Source organism: Salvia splendens, chromosome 15 (genome assembly GCF_004379255.2).
Source record: "Salvia splendens isolate huo1 chromosome 15, SspV2, whole genome shotgun sequence".
NCBI classification, from domain to species: Eukaryota; Viridiplantae; Streptophyta; class Magnoliopsida; order Lamiales; family Lamiaceae; genus Salvia; species Salvia splendens.
The window spans coordinates 22,799,491-22,811,861 of NC_056046.1; the positions used below are offsets into that span (position 1 = coordinate 22,799,491).

The 12,371-nt window shown below is 37.1% G+C and overlaps 1 protein-coding gene across 2 annotated transcripts; it reads left to right on the forward strand.

Annotated features, from left to right (window-relative positions):
* Nucleotides 1-321: 321 nt before the first annotated feature.
* On the forward strand, nucleotides 322-2,617 carry LOC121768020 (histone-lysine N-methyltransferase EZ3-like). 2 transcript variants are annotated; one of them, XR_006043264.1, is made up of 6 exons: nucleotides 322-1,188; nucleotides 1,268-1,339; nucleotides 1,439-1,548; nucleotides 1,822-1,910; nucleotides 2,043-2,224; nucleotides 2,387-2,617. XR_006043264.1 is itself a non-coding variant. In XM_042164361.1 (4 exons), the coding sequence occupies exons 2-4, from the start codon at nucleotides 1,899-1,901 to the stop codon at nucleotides 2,598-2,600; spliced, it is 408 nt and encodes a 135-aa protein (XP_042020295.1). In that variant the 5' UTR covers nucleotides 1,373-1,548; nucleotides 1,822-1,898; the 3' UTR covers nucleotides 2,601-2,617. The 2 variants fall into 2 exon arrangements, 1 of the variants encoding a protein (XP_042020295.1); XM_042164361.1 differs by lacking the exons at nucleotides 322-1,188; nucleotides 1,268-1,339 and having other exon boundaries at nucleotides 1,373-1,548.
* Nucleotides 2,618-12,371: the final 9,754 nt, after the last annotated feature.

Here is a 12,371-nt window from a genome sequence, read left to right on the forward strand (position 1 = left end):
CATCTATCTATAGATTACTAAACAATAGAATTTTGATTTTTATGTTTAATGTTCAGAACTCATTGCACTTAATTTTTCGTGAGCTTTTGTTCGACTAATTGGCCGTTACCTTGATTATTGTCAATCTCTGATCGGTGATAGCTTTGATTGGTTTATCTTATGTGTTCATACAATAATTGTGACATGAATATTGATGCATGATAGGGAGAAATCGTTATAAAACTTCAGTCGGATGAATGTAGAACTAATTAGAATAACTAAAGAGTTAGTGAAATCTTTATCCTTGAAATTCCTCTATTTGTCCGATTCTATCTTATTTGCTTTTATTGTTTTATTTTATCTATTTATGTCTAGTTTTGTAAATTTCAAACCCAAAACCCTGTTTCTCTAGATAGTATATGACGCCTAGTATATGATAGCCAGTTGCAATTTTATTCTCTGTGTTCAATATCCCGGTACTTACTTTATCTCCTCTTTTACTTTACTCTCTCTACTCTTATCTTTACCACATCGTGCAGTGTGCGTGTGTAATTTTATAAATATTTGGAATTCCACTAGTTTTGATATGAAATTCAAATCGTGGAATTAAAGTATTTGGAATTGTAATTCAATTCCAAATCCAAGTATTACTAAACACTTAGATTTGGAATTGAAAACTCCAACTCCACCCCCCCAATTACGTGTACAGAACGAAGCTTATTTTTATTTTCTGTACATTGAGATTGCAAAACGGTGAAACACAAGCTTCTTATGCCCATGTCAGTACGCCCAGTCCACATAATATCAACTTCACTTATACTTTTCCATCAGAACTTTTTTCACATAAATCATGGGGTTCATTTCACATAGATGGTATGTGAATATTGTTTAACTCAATTTGTTTGTCGCAAAAAATATAGAATACACATACGAATAGAATTAAATATCGATTGGCTAATCCTCCATCGTTGACCGCTCAATGGTACTGTAAAAACCAAGTAGTGTGTCATCCAATTTTTAACACTTTACAGTTCGGGCTACACACTGTGCTAAAGCTAAACTTCAAAATATGTAATTTGCATTATGTATGGTTCTTAATCAGCTTGTGGGTTTCGCATTATATTTTTTTTATTACATGCATATACATTTTCTTTGTTGCAGGTGTTTGACTGCCGTTTACATTGTTGTTCCCAAGCTCCAACCTATCATGTAAGCAAAAGTTTTGCTTGGGTTATTTTAAGTTGCTTGATATTCTCATATATTGATTTGATTAAGTTATGGTTGGCAGAATGAAAACCAAATTGGCCAATTTGTTACAGAAGTGGACCGTAAGCCCTGTGGAGATGAATGTTATCTTTAGGTATTGTCAAAGAATCTCTTCCATATAAGACATGGCTATGTTCCATCTGTTATCTCAATATGATTTCATGCGAATATCACTGAGATCTCTGTGAAGCAGCCATGCGAATCTACAGGAAATTCAATCCAAGCTTCACATAAATGGAGCAATTGGAACCCTTTGGAGAAATACTTACACCTCAAGGGATTACAAATATTTGGAAGAAATAGGTATGTGAAAATTGATTTCATGGTCAAGAATATCACATTGATTGTATCTGGTATTATGAATTTTACTGAATCAGAGGTCTTTAAAGTTAAATTTGAACTTGCTTAGAAAGTTTTATTTCAACATATCAATTGTATACCTATTTAAGTCAGAATATCTTGCTTTATCTCCTTCCAATAAAAATTTAGATTAAATGCGTTTCTTATACTTCTAGGAACTCTTAAACCTTGTTTGAAATATTGTTAAAAGCTAATACAGATGTCTTGTTCATATAGTTGTTATATAGCTCGGAATTTGCTCCATGGTCTGAAAACTTGCGAAGAAGTATCTAAATGAAGCTGGGAGGGATGGCATGGATCCTATGGTTTGTAGCCTTTTCTTAGCTTTTCATAACAATCAATGGTCCTTATACATCCAAGAGGTCTTTTTGGTGGGTTGAGCAGCTTAACAATTTGTTTTTGTTGAATGTATAATGATTTTAGTGATGATACATCAGGAGCCAGATATGGCAGCCAAATCAAGAATAAGTCGTAAGAGGGGAAGAGTGCGCACCGTCAGTCCTTGTGGAGAGGGAAAGGACATCCCATATAAGCAATATTCTCCATGCATGTGCCAGCCAACGTGTGGGAAGCAGTGTCCTTGCCTTCAGAATGGAACTTGTTGTGAGAAATACTGCGGGTACTTGAAATTCCATCTAAGTTTCATACAACAATATTGAGAAGATGTATAGTTCAATACTCAGGAATTAATGTGACACATTTGTGCTGACTACACGTTGAATAGCCAAAAACCTTATTGTGTTGTGGTTCCTTCATTTATTCTTTTATTCTCTACTTTCAGGTGCTCAAAAAGCTACAAAAATCGCTTCAGAGGGTGCCATTGTGCTAAAGGTCAATGTAAAAGCCAACAATGCCCCTGCTTTGCAACTAAACGTGAATGTGATCTAGATGTTTGCTGGAGTTGTTGGGTTAGGTATTCAGTTTTAGTGTCTATTTATCACTTCAATTGGCTTCACCTCTATTTACCAGTCCATCATGGCTTGCATTTCCCCTAGTATCTCGTTTTGCTTTAAATTAATATCCCGCGTCTCAAAGTTATTTTGGGGAATGAAATGAAATGAAATGGAGATGGGAATGGAATCAGGATGGGAATGGGAATACAAATAGAATGGAATTGTGTAGTGTGGGTAAATTATGTGTAGTGTTTGTGGTGTGTGCAATTTCTGTAATGTGTGTATAGTTTGTGCATATAGTGTGCATAGTGTGTGTGTGCAATGTGAAATGTGTGTGTAGTGTGGATTTTTTTAATAATTAAAAAATCTTAGTTTGAATGTGTCGAGGCCAGCGTGTAGCATTAGGCCGAAATACAGTTTTGAGTATGTGTGTGTGTTTCTCGATGCTGTTAAGCAATATGTAAAATCCTGGTGGCCATGTACAACATTTTTATAGAGTTGTCTTGTTTCAGTATGTCATTGATGTATACCGTAAGGGAGACAAGTTGAAATTCACAAACCACTCATCAAATCCAAACTGCTACGCCAGGGTATTCATCTTCCATTGATTGTTTTCTATGACAATGTCCAATTCCGTTGTTTCATCTGAGATAGGATTCAATATGTAGGTAATGCTGGTGGCTGGTAATGATGGGAATGGAATCAGGATGGGAATGGGAATACAAATAGAATGGAATTGTGTAGTGTGGGTAAATTATGTGTAGTGTTTGTGGTGTGTGCAATTTCTGTAATGTGTGTATAGTTTGTGCATATAGAGCTCGTTTGGTTGCACTGACAGTGTTATATGAGATAGCCTCCTCATATTGATTTTACATGATAGTGTGGTAAGATATGTATCTCACTTTGATGTTTGGTTGTACCGACAACAACCACATGATAGCTTATATTATGTTTGGTTTGGACTGCAGAAACTGCTGATACAAAAATACATGGACAAATTTGTCCTTCTAAGATTATTGTAGTGACATTTTTATCCTTGCAAACCCTATTTCTAATTTTGGCACAGCATAATCGCCTCGACATGCACACAACATCATGAACCTACGGGGCCGGTTTACGCGAAGCCGGGAACGGACTCCATGATGCGCACGATGAAGCTTTGGGTGACGCGAGGACATCCTTGTTCGGGGGGGTATAGCGATTAGGAGGCTTGTTAGACGTCGTTCCATCGAAGCATGGAGCCCCAACATCAAACAGCTTGCGGCGTACTCGTGTGGAAGGGCCCGACATCGGTGAGTTAACTTCATCTGAATCGGTAGGGGATTGATACATACAGACACGAACTGGGGCGTTGGGTTCCACGGTCTCGGTTAGCACGATGACCTCAGTGGTGTCGGAAAGTGTAATCACCTCGCGAGGGAACTCATCTTTGACCTCGGTTAAGCCAAACAAACTCGCGAGAAGGCAGAATTCCGGCTCGTCCCGATGGTAGTAAGCGCATGCCGATGGATCCCTCTGTATAATGACATCGTTAACGACCATGTGTGATGATATGTAGTACAAATGTTGAAGTATTGCGATAGAATGACAGATTCAAATGATAAAATGATACTTTTGTTTAATAATGATAGTTTTAGATTTTTAGATGATAAAATGATACTTTTGCATGGGTAAAATGATAGGTTTAGTGATAAAATGATATTTTTGTTTTAAAATGATAGTTTTAGATTTTTGGCTGATCAAATGATACTTTTGCATCATAAAATGATAGTTTGAGGAGATAAATAGAATATTAAAAATCACAAGGGCTTTCAAATTTGTCATAATTTGGAAGATAAATCCATTTTGTCATCAATAATATAGTATTATGGAATTTGACAGAATGTCGCCTTCTGAGTAAAGCCAATCTTTAAAAGAAATTGGTTTTATTCGAACAAGAAAATGATATCAAACGGGCTAACAAATTGGATATCATGGGTAATCGCTTCAAAATCGAGCCCAGGTTACGATATCACCAACTGTGGTCGACGAATCTGCAAATCATTCACAGATTATCTAAAACGATGATTACCAAACGGGCTAACAAAATTTCATACAAAATTGAATGCAAACCCTAAAATCGATGGTCGACCTCTCTTTGAGGAGCTGGGGCTTGAAACGGTGGAGTGAAGGGGTATAATTATGACTTGGCCGAATTTCACCAAACGGGCTTCGCGAGATTGAGCAATATCGGAGGGGAGGACCTGGACAGTGTTATAGGTGAAATGCAGGTAGCAATCTTAAATTTCATCCGGATCTTGATTGGTTTACCGGGTCGCGAGATAGTATATCAGTACAACCAAACGGCTGATATACCTCCGATAGGCGGCCCTATCAAGGCCTATCAGTACAACCAAACAACCCCATAGTGTGCATAGTGTGTGTGTAGTGCGTGTGTGTGCAATGTGAAATGTGTGTGTAGTGTGGATTTTTTTAATAATTAAAAAATCTTAGTTTGAATGTGTCGAGGCCAGCGTGTAGCATTAGGCCGAAATACAGTTTTGAGTATGTGTGTGTGTTTCTCGATGCAGTTAAGAAATATGTAAAATCCTGGTGGCCATGTACAACATTTTTATAGAGTTGTCTTGTTTCAGTATGTCATTGATGCATACCGTAAGGGAGACAAGTTGAAATTCGCAAACCACTCATCAAATCCAAACTACTACGCCAGGGTATTCATCTTCCATTGATTGTTTTCTAGGACAATGTCCAATTCCGTTGTTTCATGTAGGTAATGCTGGTGGCTGGTGATCACCGTGTTGGCATCTATGCTAACGAGCAAATCCAAGCTAGAGAAGAGATTTTCTATGATTATCGATATGGTCCTGATGAATCGCCTGCCTGGGCCCTGAAGCCCACGCTTTCAAAGAGAGATGTTTTGCCACTCCCTCGTGGTCGAGCAAAGAAGCACAAATCTGGTTGAGCTGCCGGTCTTGTCGTCATTATGGAGTATTTCTTTATCGTTACATTATTTATGCACAATCTATAAATACATTATTTATGCACAATCTATTACTACATTTTTTGACGCATAATCTATAACTACAATTTTTTGATGAATAATATATAACTACATCTTTTCTATAATTTAAATTGGAAAGTATTTCTTAAGTATTTTAACATTTAAACTGGATAGTATTTTTATGTAGTTAAGTATGAACTAGTACTACTACATCGTTACTGTAGTCATGTAAATTAGAAAGTATTTTTAAGTAGATAACTACTCCCCATCCCTCGATAGGAATTCTATTTAGTTATGGCACGGATTTTAAGAAATGTAAAGAAAAGTGGATTGAATAAGTTAGTGGAATATAAGTTCCACTTATATATATTAGTTTTATAATATAGAGTGAACTACGCAAATGATCCATGAACTATGCATTTCGCATGCAAATGATCCCTTAACTATAAAAATATTATAGGTAGTGCATGAACTAAGGTGTGATCACATTCATGATACTTTTTCACTATTCATCACAAATTTGCACAAAAAATACCCCTCAAGGCATGAAGGGCATTTTTGGACATGTGAATCTAGATACTGAATATGATATTTTCTCTATCTCTCTAGTATTAGATATGATATTTTTTATAGTTTGAATACCTAAAATGATATTTTTCACTTCACTTTTTCAATCAGTTTATGTCAAATCTCCTTTCTCTCTCTTTCTCTTAAACTATTATAAAATAAAAAAAATTAAAATAGAAAATACTATGGAATTGTTAAATATATTAATTACAAAAATTAAAATTATAAATTTAATCATAAATATAAGTTGTACCTAAATTTAATTTTTATTGTGATTTGATTGTTTTTTAATACTAAAATTAAATTATGCAATTTTTAATTAATCTGAAAATTTTAATTTTTAATATTAAAAATAATTGAAATAGTCAAAATTAAATTTAGCTGCAAGTTATTTTGAAATTTTATTATAATTTAATTTTTATAATAATTTATTTAAGAATTTCATAGTGGTATTTTTTATTTAAATTTTTTACTTTAAAATTTTTTGAGAAAGAGAGAAAAAGATGATCTAACATAAAGTTCTTGAAAAAGTGAAATGAGAAATATCATTTAAGTTACTCAAACTATAAGAAAATATCATATTCAATACTCAAGAGAGAGATTGTCACGACCGCCCATACTAGGGGTACGATAAACGAGAAGATCGTGACCACGGAATAACAATAAAGACAACATTTAAGGATGACAGTTTATTTGAAAGACTTCATTAGCTTAAAAGAATAATATTTTAGTTTAAAGAAACTTAATGTCATAAATTCATTATTAATTAGCAAAGACTTATAGTAAACGTTTTTTCAAAGGAAGCGGCGGGGAAAAATAAATATCAAAATCCAAATAATTTTCGAAAGAACAAAGGTTTTAGTTTACGAAAAACAGTTTTAGAGTAACGAAGTAAACAGCGGATTAACGTCTAAAAGTATTTGACATTCCAAAAGTAGTACGAAGTAAAATAAAGTCTTGAGACATAGTTCAAAAATATAGCAGCAGAAATAAGGTTGTAAAGAGAGTCAAACGCCTATGTATGAAGACACAACACATCCAAATTCCCTAGGCCGACTCAACATCCATCGCAACATCCCGCTCAACCTGCACATAGGGAAAAACATATGCAGGGCTGAGTACTTGTTGTAAGCAATGGGCTCATGCCGAAAACATTTTATACAGTTATGTCATCCATACCAGTGATCTCGAGTTTTACATTTAGTTAAGAAATATCATCGAGAACACAAAAACATTTCATAGACTGGCCAGTCAAATAATCTCCCCACTTTCTCAACAATCCATCAATCACAATCATCATTCCATGTGCGACGAAAGTGTGGCCACACTATTCGCCGACGAGACCGGCCGACTAGCAAGGACGGCTCACGATCCCACCAGTGTACACAGCCTGATAGGGTTTGCGGCCCTACTCAGACCCAAATTCGTTTCACAACACAGCCATATAGCCTAACGGAGCAAGCTCAGACGAACTAGGCATCAGGCAACAATCTTATAAACAAAAACAACATGGCATGACATAACAAGTTAAACCACCCTTATAACACCACATCATATTTTCGAAAGGTAAAGAGATTTGTAAAAGAAAGCCCACCTCGTTTGCTTAAACAATTCAATATCCAACTTAAGGAAACCCTCGTTCCTCGTGCTCACGTACACACAATAACCCTTGCCAACATCACAACACAAATCAGCCTTCCATCAATTCACATTATCATGCATGTCCTATCGTTCCTTTCATCGTTCTCTTAAATTACCCATCCCAACCATTCGTCAACATAATGAAAACATGCCCTAATATTTCTCAACGTGTCACACATAATTACATCATAGGATACATTCCTTAATCATACATGCATCATATAATTCACCCAAAATTGGCAACAAGTGATATTTCAACATAATAACAAATCTGGCAGAACGGTGCAGTTGGTTTGTAAAAATCACCAAAACTCCATCCGACCTCATATGAAGCTAAACTTTGGTCACAACACAATAGACACGTTCAAGTTCATCCCGTTAAAATTTCACACCAAAATCATGTCATTTGGCCAGTCAAAACAAAAGTGCAACTCTCTGATCGGAACACAAAAAAACTCTGGCAGTACTGCGCAGTTCAATTGAAAAATTTGTCAAATATTCATCCGATGTCCAATGAGGCCAAAGTTTTAACGCAATACAAAAGACACTTCAAATTCCATCCAGTTCAAAATTCACATAAAAAAGAGGCCATTTGGTCGGTCAAATAGAAAACGAAACTTTCAGGGTGAGAATGCAAGTTTCTGGCAGAATTACGCAGTCGACTTCACAAATTTATTAAACATTCACCTTTCGTCAAAAGGGGCTGAAATTTATACACAACACAGAAAACACCTTGAAGTTTATTCAGTTAAAAATTCGCACCAAAATAAGATCGTTTGGTCAGTCAAACACACGTCGGAATCCATTGTCTGAACACCACAGTTTTCAGGTTTCATAATTTCGAAATTAGGGTTTCTTCCTCATTCATCCAAGCACATTTTTCATGCTCCCTACACACAAACATGCTTCAAAAGGTTTTCACAATCATGTTCTCATATAATCACATATCATTCACCAATGAATCATTCAAACTTCATACATATTCATTCAAAATCGCATATTCACAATTCTCCTCGTACAAAACACAAATTCCCACCGATTAATTATGCGATCTATGATTCCTACACTCACTATATGCATGAGGGAATCAAGAACAAGGTTTCAATGGAAAAGATGAGGAAAATATTTTAGTTATACCTTCTTGAATCAAAAATCAAACGGTAGAAGCAAGTATTGACGCGATCCGTCGAGAACTCTTGAAAATCCAACTCCAATGGATGCAAGAACAAGGATGGAAGGAATTTTGGAGAGGATGAAGAGAGGGAGGAGGGAGGCGTGTGAGGAGAGGGAGAGAGAGAGATTGACGTGTGGGAGAGGGAGAAGAATGGGGTTTAGGGTTAGGTTTAGGTGATTTTATAGTTCTAGGTTTAATCCCACAAATAAATTAATTAATTAATTGTGGAGGAATAAAATAGAGGCCAAAAATTCCATAATTAAAAGAAGGAAATAGGCGTGTGACTTGGGGGTGAGTTTTTCGAAAATTTTGCTAATTAATTAGCCAAGAATTTATTTGGTATTTACTTTGAGAGAAATAGATTCACAATTTAGGAAATAAAACAATGACTATTCCGTAAACAAGGGAACAAAATAAATTAAATCTCCAAATAGGAAATAAAAAGGGAGGGGGGCGAAAATTAGTAGGGTGCACAAGGAAATTATTTAAATCCTCAATTAAATAAGAATATGATTTAAATTTGGAAATTTCTTTATAGGAAAAGACTCCCATAAAATAGGTAGCAAACAAATAAATTTCCACAAGGCAAAACAAAAGCATGTAGGCGTGTGGGATGGAGACACAATAGAAGGAAAATATTCACATCCCCAATTAATTAGACATAGGTATTAATTTGAATAAAAAGGTTTCCACAAAATAGGAAACAATTATAATTTCCTCTACAATAAGGAAGGGGCCGAAAATTGGCTCTAATTGCCACAAGGAAATAATTCAAATCTTCATTTAATTATGGTGAGGAAACAAAATGTGGCATGATTTTAATTGGATTTAAAATAAAAGAAGGGAATCAACAAGGCACCAATTTATTCAAAGAAAATAATCCATCCTCCTAATTAAAATAGGGGATTTTCGACACTCACAAAAATAATAGGCTAGAGTTCAAATTTCATGTAGCACAATTTAGGGATAATTTGATTTGGATTTAATTTGGATAAAAATTCCAAAACAATTAATTAAATCTAAGAAGAAAATATTAATTCCAATAATTGAAGGGGGCCAAAAGTTCTCAATTATTTTGGCTAGAACAAAAATGCATGATTCACTTAATTAATCCCCCACATTGGCTAATATAAATATACAACACTTCATTCCACATTACTCATGACAATTGTTCCACATAGTTAACTTAAATTTCATAAATGAAATTTCTAATCGACATATAAAAAAAAAGTCACAAAAATTTTGGGATGTTACATCCTTCCCCTCTTAACAGAAATTTCGTCCCGAAATTTAGTCGTCTCACATAAACAACTCGGGGTACTTTTCTTTCATTCTATCTTCTAACTCCCATGTGGCTTCCTCGGGACCATGGTGTTTCCACAACACTTTCACGGATGCTATCGACTTGTTTCACAACTCTTGCACCTTCCGATCTAGGATTACCTCTGGCATTTCCTCGTAGCTCATGTCGGGGGTTAGGATCACTTCATCTTGATGAATCACATGCTTGGGGTCGAACACGTACTTGCGCAACTGCGACACATGGAACACGTTGTGCACATTCCCAAAACTGGGAGGTAACCCCAAACGATAAGCTACAGGACCTACTTCATCGATAATCTCGTACGGTCCTACAAAGCGCGGTTTCAGCTTGCCCTTCACTCCAAACCTCACAACTCCTTTCGTCGGGGATACTTTCAAGAACACTTTGTCACCAACGTCGAATTTGATTTCCGTTCGACGCATGTCAGCATACGACTTCTGCCTATCTTAAGCTTCCTTGATCCTTGCGCGGATTTGATGCACAACTTCGGCCATTTCCTTTATAGTGTCAGGTCCTAACATCTTCTTCTCGCCAACTTCATCCCAATCTAGTGGGGATTGACACTTCCTGCCATATAAAGCTTCATACGGAGCCATATCGATCGTCGCTTGATAGCTGTTGTTGTAGGTGAATTCAACCGATGGTAGAACAACTTCCCAACTTTCCCCTCGATCTAAGACAACGGCTCGCAGCATATCCTCGAGCGTTTGAATCGTCCTCTCTGGCTGTCCATCCGATTGCGGGTGATAAGCAGTGCTGAAGTTCAGTTGTGTGCCCAATTCCAGTTGCAAACTCATCCAAAACTTTGATGTGAACTTCGTATCACGGTCGGACACAATGGTCTTTGGCACCCCATGCAAACGCACAATCTCATTCATGTAGAGCTTTGCTAACTTGTCCGCGCCATAAGTAATTAGAATTGGTAAAAAGTGCGCGCTTTTAGTTAGTCGATCGATGATCGCCCAAATTGCAGTGTTGCCCTTCTGTGACTTTAGCAAACCCGTCACGAAAGCCATAGTTAGATGCTCTCACTTCCATTTGGGAATTTCAAGTGGTTGCAATTTCCCATATGGCCATTGGTGTAAGGCCTTCACTGGTTGGCATGCTAGACATCGCTCCACATACGACGCCACGTCTCCTTTCATTCTATTCCACCAAAAACGTTGCTTCAAATCTCGATACATCTTCGTGCTTCCGGGGTGAGCAGTGTAAGGCGTGTCGCGCGCTTCACTCAAAATCTCATCTTTTAGCGCCTCATCGCTCGGCACACACAATCGTCCATCGTTCGTCAAAGCATTATCCGCCTCCTCACGGTAATGATCAAGCTTCTCGGCTCTCACCTCACACATAACTCTTCCAACTTCTCATCACGTCGTTGGGCTTCTACAAGCTTGGTTCTCAAATCTGGCTCAATCACTAGCGTCGCGATTCTTCCTCCTACTGTCTCGGGCGCTTTTACAATTTCCAATCCCATTCTGTCGAATTCACGAATCAACGCTTCCTCTTGGAAATAAGCCAATTGCGGTTGATTCTTCCTACTCAAAGCATCGGCTACTACGTTCGTCTTGCCCGGATGATAGTGAATACCACAGTCATAATCTTTCACGATCTCTAACCAACGTCGTTGTTGCTTGTTTAGCTCCTTCTGCTCGAAGAAATACTTGAGACTCTTGTGATCCGTATATATTTCGCACCTCACTCCGTAGAGATGATGTCTCCAAATTTTCAATGCATGCACTACTGTTGCTAGCTCCAAGTCGTGCGTCGGAAAATTCAATTCATTCGGTCTCAACTGTCGGGAAGCGTATGCTATCACTTTCCCATCTTGCATAAACACGCATCCAAGTCCTACTTTTGATGCATCAGTATAGACGGCAAAGTCCTTGTTGGCTGCCGGTACAGCTAGAACAGGTGTTGTAGTCAACTTCTCTTTCAACAGTTGGAAACTCGCCTCGCACTCTGGCGTCCAAACCACTTTGATTCCTTTCTTCAATGGTTGTGTCATTGGTCTCGCGATTTTAGAGAATCTCTCGATGAAGCGTCGATAGTATCCCGCCAATCCCAAGAAACTGCGGATTTCACTTGGTGTTTTCGGCGATTTCCAATTTTGCACGGCCTCGACCTTTGCTGGGTCTACTTGAATCCCATTTGCCGTCACAATATGAC

Bases quoted from the DNA above. Each gene is read 5' to 3' on its own strand.
- LOC121768020 (XM_042164361.1), top strand. The intron at 2,225-2,386 runs GTACTTGAAATT...CTCTACTTTCAG, and splicing joins TGTTGTGAGAAATACTGCGG to GTGCTCAAAAAGCTACAAAA.